The sequence below is a fragment of the Crinia signifera genome, chromosome 12 (assembly GCF_055691185.1).
Source record: "Crinia signifera chromosome 12, ASM5569118v1, whole genome shotgun sequence".
NCBI lineage: Eukaryota > Metazoa > Chordata > Amphibia > Anura > Myobatrachidae > Crinia > Crinia signifera.
Window position 1 is genome coordinate 76,166,285 of NC_139228.1, and position 13,048 is coordinate 76,179,332.

Consider the following 13,048-nt stretch of genomic DNA (forward strand, 5'->3'; position numbering starts at 1 on the left):
AGGCAGTCCCTCTGGCTGAAATGACTGGTTTGTCAAGTGCGCAATGTCCTACCTAAGGGTGGGTGGGCGGACCCAGGGACAATTCCACCTTGCGCTTCTTCTTTTTCTTGAGATTCTTCTTTTTATATGTCCCTGTTGTAATTTATGCAGCGCAGGGGGTCCAATCGGCTGATTTGGCCTAAAATGGTCACACTGAACCTCGATTAGGCAGAGGAGTTCAAAGATGCGGGCGCACCTCTTAAGTAGAAAGGGAGTTTGGGATATTCACACAAACCCTTATTCTGCTGTCTGGCATCTGTTCTTTTGGAACATAGAATGGCAGATGAGAGATAACGGTAGGTGTCACCCAGACAGAAAAACATAGGTTGCAGTCTTCTGCTGTTCTGACAAAATGTGCCAAAGCTAGTCCTGATGCTGCTGCATTTACAGGACCTGCACAGGCACCTGTCAGAATGAGAGAGACCACTGATTGGAGAAAGCTTTGTCATACGATGAAAATGTGGTCAATTTGACACAGTTGTCAACACAGAAAGTGTCGACTATTCTGACAACAGAGTATGCTTTAGGTTAAGCAGTTATCAATTTTACCACATTAGGTTTTTAAAGCCTGTAGTGACTGGAATAGCCTTAGTAGTTTGTAAGTTTGTACAACAAATTGCTAGCATTTAGACACGGTGGTCGACATGCAATTAGTGTCGACTTTCCAAATAAAAAGTGTTTTTGAGTCTATGCAGTTTCTTGACCTTCAGTCCTTACATTGGTGTAACTAGGAAACCGCACTGCCTCGGGCATATGACCCTGGAAAAATGTTATTATAATGAAACAAAGCAGTTTAGTTTTTAACTTGTTCATAAATCGCTGCTGCCATATCCGACACACAATGCCACTTTAAATGCCTTGATTGGCAATTGTTTAAAAATCACCTTTGGTAGTCAGGCCCATATGGGTCTAATACACATGCTAGTTAGATGTATATAGTTATCAAAAAAAATCACAATTAGGAACTCTAGGCGCTGTTAGATCGGGACAAAATAAGACAGTGTCACAGCAGCAGCCTCCACATAGACTTATGATAGTGGTACAATTGAGACAGAATAAGACAGTGTCACAGCGGCAGCCTCAGCATATACCTCTGATTGCGGTGCAATGTGCGATACTGCCGAATACTCACAGACCGGCTATTTCATCCTGTCACTGCGGCTTGAAAACAGCGTGTTGGGGAGAGCAGTTTGGTCCGTGGCTCACCTCTCAGGTGGGCGCCAGGACCGGAAGTGACGCGCGTTTCGCTCTGAGAGCTTGGTCACACTGGGATTGGTGTGTCTCTCCTGAGCCTGGCGTGTTTTATGGGCGGCAGAATTAATTGAACAATTGTTTGATTGCCTCCTTTATTATCGGTTCATTTGGTGCTGTTTGCGGAATGCTCTTTATTCTTTTTATCCCATCTTATTGAACAAATTATTTAATAGTTCAATGAGTGTGTTTGGTAGTAATTATGTGGCTGTGTATTTAGATATTTTAATTATTTTATACAATGAGACTGATAGTGTGATTTATCTAGGAGAAGCATTATTATCTACTTTCTTAATTGAAGTTTATTCATATCATTGTGTGAAAAGAGGAAGGATTTTACCTATGAGTTCGAGACGATGTGTTGGGCAAATATACCTAAATATATATTGAAAAAGTATATAATAACCATATATATATTTTTTTGTAAGGGGATAGTCTCATAATAAGGGGAAAGAATACATGTACAAATGGGGGAGAGATAAAGTGAGATAGAGTCCTGAAAATGAGTACTCTGTGTACATGTTACAATTTATACCGTCTGCTCAGTATGAGAATAGGAAAGGAGCAGGAGATGGTTACATATGTTTTTTCCCTGTGAAAGATTGGGAATAGAATGAATATAGGTGATACTGAGTAGTTATGTAGAAAAATGATGATTATTTAGGATTTTTTAGGATTTTTTGGGATTTTTGGTGAGGATCCCTCACTATCCGTTGTAGTTGTTCTGTAGACTGTATCACAAGAGCTGTGAGTGTAGATATTGTGGTGATTCTGATCTGAGGTTTTTCCTTGGAATACTAGATGAAGACACCATAATTAATGTATTTGTTCAGGCCGGACGGGTGGAGTGTCCCTAATTTATAGGTCCACTCGCTTTCTTTCTTGAGCAGGGTCCTGGTCATGTCCCCTCCTCTTATCCCCAGAGTGATTTTTTCTAGTCCCATGATTTGGAGACCAGCAGTAGAGCTGGAGTGTTTTTCAAGGAAGTGTTTTGCCACTGTGGTAAGCTGTCGCATTTTTTGTTTATCTGTTTTGGCATTTCGGATGTTCCCCATATGCTCCAAAGTACGAACTTTTAGCATTCGTGTGGTCATGCCAACGTACTTCATGTTGCATGGGCAGATAATGCAGTATTCTACATTGGTTGTTTTGCAATTAAAATAATTTCTTATTTTAATGGTTGTTCCGTATCTGTCCTTCAGTTCTTTTATTGGTGCAATATGACTACAGATTTTACAGTTGCCACAGGGAAAGCTTCCTGTAATTATTGGTTCTTTTGGGTTGCTGTTGGTGAAATGGCTATGTACCAATTTATCTTTTAAATTTGGTGCTCGTCTCCAGCTCATTTCCACATTTGAATTGAGGAGCGTATTGAGATCTGGGTCTGACAGGATTATTGGCCAGTGTTTTTGCAATATCTGTTTGATCTCTCTCCACTGTAGAGATGGGCAGTACTATTCATTGGAATGAGTAGAGACACACGGCTCAGCTCAGTAAAGTGTGTTGAGACAGTGACTCGGCTCTCGAGTCACGGCTCATATGGAATTACAGGCACAGGGAGACAATGCAGGGCTCACAGCACACTCAGGGAGTTGCAGAGGCTCAGTCACTCAGTGTGCAGGGAAGACAGGAAGTAAGACAGTGGCTTGGCGAAGTAAGACAGTGGGCGGTATTCAGTAACCTGATTCACCATGTTTTTATGTTGAATTTGTGCTGTTTGGCGAATTTTTGACAAAAACGGTGAATCACCCCATTCAATGAGCAGATGACGAATACATTTCAAGGTTTTTTTCGCCATGATTCACCGAGTAGCAATCGCTATCTTTTTATGGTGAAGTGGAATGTGAACTTTTAAAATAAAGTGTTTTGTTTTTTACATTTGGTGTCAAAAATCAGGAATTTTATTCTGAGGAGGGGCATGCTATTTTTATTCATGTGCTGTAAGCACATGAATATATATTTAATTGAAATTTTTTTTTTTATTTTTTTTTTTACACAGCAGCCAGCAGGGGGCGCCGGAGCCGAGCCGCTCATTAGATATTCATATATTCACTGCACCCTATCGTTATCGGGTGTAGTGAATATACCCGTCCCCTGCTGGCACCCCCGGAGGGGCAGCCTGTGCTGCCTGGCACCCGGGGAGCCCACCTCCCCCCCACATACGCTCTGGGGCAGGCAGAGAGACTTCCATCTCCCTGCCTGCCACCGTCCTAAGGCTCCCTGCGGCATCGCCGCAGGAGCACAAATTCGCCAGTCAGGGGCAGTGAGCCCCTGACTCGTTGAATACCGGAGCCGTCGAGGCTCCGGAACGTGGCGGGCAGTGGCGAATGTGCAGCGAATCCTAAACAGGATTCGCTGCACGTCGCTGGTATTCACATTGAATACCGCCCAGTGGCTTGGCTCACAACTCTTAGTGAGTTGCAGAGGCTCAGTGTGCTGGCAGACAGGAAGTAAGACAGTGGCTTGGATCACAACTCATTTGGAATTGCAGCAGGCACAGAGAGACAGTGCAAGGCTCACAACACATTAGGGAGCTGCAGAGGCTCAGTCCCTTGCTGCTGCTTAGTAACCGAACCAGCTTTAATAATTATTGTGCAGTTCATCTGGCAGAGGCAGGCAGCTGCTTATGCAATGATTGTTAACTAGGTGATTCATCGCGCCCTACGGGCGCTTTTCACACCGTCGTAAGGGGCTGCGCCCCCTTAATTTGTGAACGTTTGTATATGAGAAATATGGTTAGAATTGTATGAAAGATGCCCTGTATTGCAACTTAGGTGTCCGCGAATCGCGGGAGGGGGGGTCGCGGAGGGTGCCGCGAATTGCAGGAGGGGGGGTCGCGGGGGGTGCCGCGAATTGCAGGAGGGGGGGTCGCGGGGGGTGCCGCGAATTGCAGGAGGGGGGGTTGTGGGGGGGTGGATGCTGCGAATCGCGGGAGGGGAGGGATTGCAGAGAATCGCGGGAGGGGGGTTGCGGGGTGGGTTGCCGCAAATCGCGGGAGGGGGGTTACGGGGGCGGGGGTTGCGGCGAATCATGGTAGGGGGGGTCGCGGGGGGCGTGCCGTGAATCACGGGAGGGGGGGTCATGGGGTGGGGTGCCGAGAATCGCGGTGGGGTGTGTGTGTGCCGTGAATCGCGGGAGTGGGGGTTGCGGGGGGGGTGGGGGGGTGTGACGCGAATCGCCACAAGAAAAAATCAACACAGAAAGGTCAACACATGTAAATGTTGACATAAGTGTGGCACTTCATTGGTGTCCATGTCGACACATGAGAATGAATATGAAAACATTCAAAAAATGAAAAAAAAAACTTCAAAAACTCATGTCAACCTTTTTCATTATCGACCATAGCCATGTCAGTGTTTTCCATGTGCAATTTAATTCTGGAGCTGCCGCGAATCGTGGGGGGGTGCCGCGAATTGCGGGAGGGGGGGTCGCGGGGGTGGGTGCCGCGAATCGCGGGAGGGGGGGTTACGGGGCGGGGGTTGCGGCGAATCATGGGAGGGGGGGTCGCGGGGGTGTGCCATGAATCACGGGAGGGGGGGTCATGGGGTGGGGTGCCGAGAATCGCGGGGGAGGTGTGTGTGTGTGTGTGTGCCGTGAATCGCGGGAGTGGGGGTTGTGGGGGGGGGGTGGGGGGTGTCGGGGGGTGTGACGCAAATCGCCACAAGAAAAAATCAACACAGAAAGGTCAACACATGTAAATGTTGACATAAGTGTGGCACTTCATTGGTGTCCATGTCGACACATGAGAATGAATATGAAAACATTCAAAAAATGAAAAAAAAAACTTCAAAAACTCATGTCAACCTTTTTCATTGTCGACCATAGCCATGTCAGTGTTTTCCATGTGCAATTTAATTCTGGAGCTGCTGCGAATCACGGGGGGTGCCACGAATTGCGGGAGGGGGGGGTCGCGGGGTTGGCTGCCGCGAATCGCGGGAGGGCGGGGTTCACAGGGGTTCCGGTGGGGGGTTGCCGCGAATTGCGGGAGGTGGGGGGTCACGGGGGGTGCCGCGAATCGCGGGAGGGGGGGTTGCGGGGGGGTGTGACGCGAATCGCCACAAGAAAAAATCAACACAGAAAGGTCAACACATGTAAATGTTGACATAAGTGTGCCACTTCATTGGTGTCCATGTTGACACATGACAATGAATATGAAAACATTTAAAAAATGAAATAAATCTTCAAAAACTCATGTCAACCTTTTTCATTGTCGACCATAGCCGTGCCAGTGTTTTGCATGTGCCATTTAATCCGGGGGGTGCCGCGATTTGCGTGAGGGGGGGGGGTTGCGGGGGGTGGGTGCCGCAAATCGCGGGAGAGCGGGGTTCATGGGGGTTCCGGTGGGGGGTTGCCGCGAATTGCGGGAGGGGGGGGGTCGCGGGGGGGGTGCCGGGGTGCCGCGAATCGCCGGAGGGGGGGTTGCGGGGGGTGTGACGCGAATCGCCACAAGAAAAAAATCAACACAGAAAGGTCAACACATGTAAATGTTGACATAAGTGTGCCACTTCATTGGTGTCCATGTCGACACATGACAATGAATATGAAAAAATTAAAAAAATTAAAAATAAATCTTCAAAAACTCATGTCAACCTTTTTCATTGTCGACCATAGCCATGTCAGTGTTTTGCATGTGCCATTTAATCCCGGGGCTGCTGCGAATTGCGGGGGGGGGGGGGGGGTGCCGCGAATCGCGGGAGGGGGGTCGCAGGGGGGTGCCGCCAATCGTGCAAGGGGGGGTCGCGGGGGGGGTTCTTTTTGCCGCGAATCGCGGGAGGGAGGTCGCGGGGGGGGGGTGTTTTTTCCGCGAATCGGGGGGGGGGTCACGGGGGAGGGTTTGCCGCGATTCGCGGGAGGGGGGGGTCGCGGGTGGTGGTTATGCCGCGAATTGCGGGAGGGGTCGTGGGGGGGTTCTTTTTGCAGCGAATCGCGGGAGGGGGGGTCGCGGGGGAGCGGGTGTTTTTGCCGCGAATCGCGGGAGGGGGGGGGCGCGGGGGGGGAGGTTTTGCCGCAAATCGCGGGAGGGGGGCGCTCACCTGGTGGCTGTGGAGTAGCAGTGCTGGGCAACATGGGAAGGCAGTGGGTGTCTGGCACTGTCTGTGGGCTCACTGGGCTGGTTCTCTGTCACATACCTCCCAACATGACCCTCTCCAGGAGGGACACAATGCTCTGTTTCAAGACTTCCCCTTAATGTATGATTGCCATCACCTGTTTTAAACAGGTTAATTTCTCAGAAAAGTGTTCAGCACAGATGAAGGCAATCACACATTAAGAGGAAAGTCCAGGAACAGAGCGTTATAGACACAGACACCCACTTTGAGTGATAGATGTAGCCAAATATATAGGAGATAATATAATATAATTACCAACATAGATTCAGTGTTATATATATTTATATACCTTTGGGACTTATAACATAATGTAAAGTGTTTGCGCTCTGCATTGCAGGGAAGTTGTGCATTCAGCCCAGCACTGTGATGTGTGTGACAGTGTTGTTACAGTTGTAGTGAGTGTAGTGGCCGGCTCACCCGGTTAACGCTGTGTGACTAGTCTCTGACATGTGAACTGTACAGAGACACACAATTAATGCTGCTGTCCCGACTCAGCCAACAGTGAGTATCTCCAATCATGCAGTCAGCCGAATGTTTCGAGACACTGAGTCGAGACAACGATTCACTAGCCATCTCTACTCCACTGGTCACAGAAGCTCCCGATGAAACGTACTGTTTTGGTTTCAGTATCAGCCGGTTTTTTGTTGTTCTGAAAGATCAAGTCATTTCTTTTAATCATGGATATGGATTTCTTTGCTCTCTTGATGCACCTAGAGCTGTAGCCTCTCTCTTTAAGTCTGTGAGTCAGTTCTTCACTCCTTGATGCGTATACCTGATCATCTGAGCAGTTTCTTCTCAGTCAAAGAAATTCCCCTTTTGGGATGTTGGTTTTGGTCGGTGGGAAATGAGAGCTGCTATGGTGTAGAAGGCTATTGGTTGCAGTTGATTTTCTAAAAATTTTGGTGGCAAGAGAATTGTTGTCTGTCTTGTAAATCCTAAGATCCAGAAATGAAATACTGGTCGGGCTGCTTTCGTAGGTGAACTTCAAATTGATGTCATTGGTGTTCAGATCTTTGATATATTCATCCAGTTCACCCTGAGTACCCTCCCAGATGATCAGGATATCATCAATGTAACGTGTCCAAAAGATCACATGTTCATTCAGAGTTTCTCGTTTTTCGTGAAAGACGATCTCACTTTCCCACCAACCCAGGAAGAGGTTAGCATATGTGGGGGCACAGGCCGCCCCCATCGCTGTGTCCATTGTCCAGGGGCTGTGTCCAGGGTGGCGGGCTGTGTCCAGGGGCAGTGTCCAGTGTGACGGCTGTGTCCAGTGTACAGGAGCTGTGTCCAGGGGCGGTGTCCAGAGGCTGTGTCCATTGTCCAGGGGCTGTGTCCAGGGGCTGTGTCCAGTGTCCAGGGGCAGTGTCCAGTGTGATGGCTGTGTCCAGTGTACAGAAGCTGTGTCCAGGGGTGGTGTCCAGAGGCTGTGTCCATTGTCCAGGGGCTGTGTCCAGGGGCTGTGTCCAGGGTGACGGCTGTGTCCAGTGTACAGGGGCAGTGTCCAGTGTGACGGCTGTATCCAGGGGCGGTGTCCAGAGGCGGTGTCGATTGTCCAGGGGCTGTGTCCAGGGTGACGGGCTGTGTCCAGTGTGAGAGGCTGTGTCCAGTGTAAAGTAAGACAAATAAATAAAAGTAATAAATAAAATAAAAACACATTTTTGGAGGACGATGGAGGAGGAAATAATGGGAGATCAGCAACCTGATAGAAGTACTTAAGCTGCGACCACCAGTCATGACAAAGCCGATGGTCAAAGGCCTTGAGGCCATGTGAAATCAAAGCAGAAATGTAATTTTACAAAGGCCAAAAAAAATCCAAACTGGTAAAGTTACCTACAGAGAAGCATAAAATTGGCAATATGCCATTCACCACACGCAGTAGGAAGGAAAGGCTAAGGCCTTGGCCTTTGTTTCTGACTGATGGTACAGCATCTCAGAATGATGGTAGCCCTTCTGGTAGTACAATCAAACAAAGGAAACTTGAGAAGAAGACAAAGGCGAGTTCACAAATGTCACAAATCCCAGAGGAGAGTCGAAGTGTGTCCGCGGATGCCATATGTGAGACGGACCTTTCAAATACTGTATATGAAGAGGAGGTTTATTCCACCATTTGCGTGCCCTCTGCAAGTGTGTGCAAGAGCATCCACAGTCAAGATGCTGACCTGGTTTTTGAGGATGCTTCTGAGGAATTGGATGAGGATGTGGGTTCTGTTGATGTAGCTGGCACACAGAAGGATGTGGATGATGACGATGTTGAGGATGATGTTGTTTGTTTCAAGGCACCAACGGAGACAGTTGTTGTCTGGGGTATGAAAAAGCCCATTCTCATGCCAGGGCAAAAGACAAAAAAATCCACCTCGTATGTATGGAATTATTTCTACCCGAATCCGAACAACAGCTGTCAAGCCATGTGTAGCATTTGCAAAGCTATTGTAAGTAGAGGTAAGGATGTGCAGCACCTTGGGACCTCCTCACTGTTACGTCACTTGCAGCGCATCCATCAGAAGTTTTTGTCAAAAGAAACTGTGAACAAACATGTAGCAGCCTGCCCAGCGTCACTGTCCTGCTCCCCTGTCTCTTTTAGCTCCAAGGGCCTGCAATCTCCTCAAACACCTGCATCATCCACATCCTCATCGATTATTGGATTGGGAAGTAGTCCTGCACCCACTGTCATGAGCCTGACTGAATCCTCTCCTATCCTGGATTCCTCAGAAGCATCCTTAAGAGCTACACCTGTGGCTTTTGCTTCTGCTGCTGCTGCTTCCAGGAAGGGGACCAGGAATGGTAGTCCTTATCAGTTAACCAAGCAAATAACTGTAAAACAATCCTTTACAAGGGGGATGAAGTATGCCAGCAGTCACCCCGTTGCAAAGCGTATTACCGATGCCATAACAACTATGTTGGTATTAGACGTGCGTCCAGTATCCGCAATTAATTCTGTGGGATTTAACGAGTTGCTTGAGGTCCTGTGTCCCCTGTACCAAATTCCATCTAGGTTCCACTTCTCCAGGAAGGCAACACCCAGACTGTACACGGACATTAAAAATAGCATTGTTAGTGTCCTAAAAAATGCCACTGTACCGACTGTCCACTTAACCACGGATATGTGGACAAGCGGAACAGTACAAACTAAAGACTACATGTCTGTGACTGCTCACTGGGTGGATATATTGCCTTCAGCAGCAGCACCAACAGCAGCAGCAGCAACATAATTTCCCATTATCATTCAGAGGCAGGCTACTCTGTGTATCACAGGTTTCAGTAAAAGGCACACATCTGAAAACCTCCTAGAAAAACTACGGGAATTCATTGCGCACTTGGTCTCTCCTCGGGATTTGTCGTATCCAACAATGCCACCAATATTGTGAGTGCTTTACATCTGGGCAAATTCCAACATGTCCCATGTTTTGCTCACACAATAAATTTGGTGGTGCAACATTTCTTGAAAAATGACAGTTGTCCGGAAAATTTGTGGAATTCCACCCTCTATATGCTTCAGCGGATAGAGGAGCAGCAAAAGGCCATCCAAAGCTACACCTCGACTTATGACATAGGGAGAGGAACGGGAATGCACCTGAGTCCAGCTCAGTGGAGAATAATTTCCGTGTTGTGCAAGATCCTGAAGCCCTTCGAGGTTGCTACACGCAAAGTTAGTTCTGACACTGCCAGCTTGAGTCAGGTCATTCCCTTGATAGGCCTTTTGCAAAAGCAGTTGGAGAAATTGAAGGAGGAGTTGAAGCAGAGTGAATCTGCTAAATATGTAGGACTTGTAGATCACGCCCTTAATTCACTTTGCAAGGATCCAAGGGTCGTCGATCTCTTAAAATCAGATCATTATATTTTGGCAACAATACTGGATCCTAGGTTTAAGTCTTACATTGTGTCTTTGTTACTAGTGGGCATAAATCTGCAGAGGTGCAAAGACCCCTTGGTCCAAAAATTTTCAGCTGAAGCAGAATGTGGCAGGTACACATTTCCTCCTTCAGTTTCTCCCACTGGGGTTGTTAGGAAAAAACTAAATTTTCCTAAGAGACCCACTGCTATTCAGTCCGGAAATATATTTGACATCTGGTCCGGACTGAAGGAGCTTCCTACCATAATGGACATGTATACTGCTACTGCCTATGATGCTATCACAATTGATAGAATGGTGGATGATTACTTTAGCGATAGCATCGATATACTGTAGGTATGTCAGACTGTCCATTCTATTATTGGCAAGAAAAAAAGGCAATGTGGCGGTCTTTGCACAAACTGGCTTTGCTTTATTTAAGTTGCCCACCCTCCAGTGTATATTCTGAGAGAGTCTTCAGCGCAGCTGGGAACCTTGTTAGCAATCGGCGTAGGTTACTTCCACAAAACGTGCAGAAGATGATGTTCATAAAAATGAATTTCAAATTCCAACAACTGGACCTCCTTCACCAGCACTTACGTCCTAATACACACATTCCTCCTGTATTGGTTGATTCCAGCAACGACAAATTAATTGTGTGTGAAGAAGAGGATGAAGGTGAGGAATCGGATGCTGAGGATGACATCTTGTAAAACCAGTTTGTGCACTGCCCATTGCCAGCTTGTTTTGTGGAGTCCCAAAGAAACCAATCGTTTCAGCCACATGTGACAGTCCCTGCCACTAAAGTCCCTGTTGCTGAAATGATTGGTTTGTTAAACTGTGCATGTCCTGTATACAACATAAGGGTAGGTGGGAGGGCCTAAGGACAATTTCATCTTGCTCCTCTTTGTAATTTTTGCTATTTGGAGCATTTTCTTTGTTTTTAGGATGACGTCTTGTAAAGCTAGTTTGTGCACTGCCCTTTGCCAGCTTGTTTTGTGGGGGCCCAAACAAACCATTCATTTCAGCCACATGTGACAGTCCCTGCCGCTCAAGTCCCTGTCGCTGAAATGATTGGTTTGTTAAACTGTGCATGTCCTGTATACAACATAAATTGCCCAAGGACAATTTCATCTTGCACCTCTTTGTATTTTTTTTGGTCTTTGGAGCATTTCTCTTTTTTTGGGGTACTTTATTAAACTGCCACCCTGTCTTCCCCTGCAGTGCCGCTCTGCTTCCAAGGTGTGCCAGGTTGGAAGTGTAAGGTCCACATGTATATTACATACATGCTGTCGCTTAGCTTAGTCATCCAGCTACCTCTGTATAACCTTTTGGCCCAACTACAGTAAATGAAAACAATTTTGTGAGCTGTGAAGTGATCAAAATTGACTAGAAATGAGTGGAAACTAATGTTATTGAGGTCAATAATACTCATGGAGCAAAAACAGGCCAGAATTCTGTTATTTTAGCCATTTTTAGCATTTTTTCATAAAAATCCAGATCCAAAACCAAAACCCGCAAGGGTGGTTTTGCCAAAACCAATCCAGATCCAAAACACGTAGGGAGATCCAGATCCAAAACCTGCAAGGGTGGTTTTGCCAAAAACCAATCCAGATCCAAAACACGAAGGGAGATCCAGATCCAAAACCAAAACCCGAAAAAGTGTCCGCCGCACATCTCTAATTAAAACATGATATAAAGTTACTTGTTCAAGATATAAAGAGACTTTGTCTTTTATATTTATCTTCAAATCTATTTGTGCATAATCATCAGGTTTACACACATCCTTGAGTTATGCACTAAATCTTGTTATTTAAAAATATTTTTTAATAATAATCGTCATATACATGCTTTTCATTGACCTATAAATTGTATTTCATTTCAGAAATGGCGTGGTGTAGAACATGGTCCAGCTGCAATTAGAAAAGCTGGCCTCATTGAAAGATTGTCCAGCATAGGTAAGAAACTCATTTGGTTTTAAGTGAATTTGTGTGTAGTTTTATAAAAATAAAGGGATGGTTAATCACTGTATCTGGTGTGAAAAAATGGAGTTTTTAGAAAATAATCCAATAGCACCTTTGTCATCTGTTATCCAGAACAAAGTGAGATTTAAAAAAAATAATACGGTATTTATTTCAAGTAATCACACAATGTAAAAGCTAAATAGCATACAATGGCCCTTATTCTGATCGGTGCGGCCGGATCCGAATATGCGGCCAGGACCGTGCTTGCGAAACCCCGCCTTCCATACGGATCACCAACTCCGTCCGTATGGAAGCTGGCCGAACGGACCGCACGTGTATTTTTCACGGAATACGTCTCCTCCATCTCAGGGAACCTCCCCCATCATTCGATGGTCGCAGACCATCGAATGCAGGACCGAGTGGTCCACCAGCTCCCGCAACCTCAGACCACACGGACATTTTTCCATGCAAAAGCAGGGATCTGGGCGGGCAGCTGACATCCGGCGATGTCATATGTCCGCCCCCTACACGTGCGTCACCGCCGTATTACCATACGTACGCCCAGCGTTTGCATGGGAACGCCCATGAAACGCGGGGCGTATGCATATGGTAATGAGCCCAAATAGCCCTTCACGCCCCTCTCCAACCCCTGTTCGGAGTGTTCACATTTCATGCGGGATTTGGCCGTACGCCCCGCTCGCACATGCGCAGAGACGCCTCTGCACATGCGCAGACACAAAACATCGGCGGCACGAACGCACGCGGATATTACCGCACCAATCAGAATAAGGGCCAATGTTGCAATGGCTGACAAGACTAGTGCTGGGTACACACCAGGACGATTTTCCCTTAAT

General features: G+C 46.9%; 1 protein-coding gene across 1 annotated transcript in view; it reads left to right on the forward strand.

Annotated features, from left to right (window-relative positions):
• Nucleotides 1-13,048, forward strand: part of ARG2 (arginase 2) — a 71,488-nt gene that overhangs the window by 15,752 nt on the left and 42,688 nt on the right. Inside the window, exon 2 of the mRNA XM_083166771.1 lies at nt 12,116-12,188. Within this exon, the coding sequence (XP_083022897.1) occupies nt 12,116-12,188 (73 nt within the window). The remainder of the gene's footprint in view (nt 1-12,115; nt 12,189-13,048) is intronic.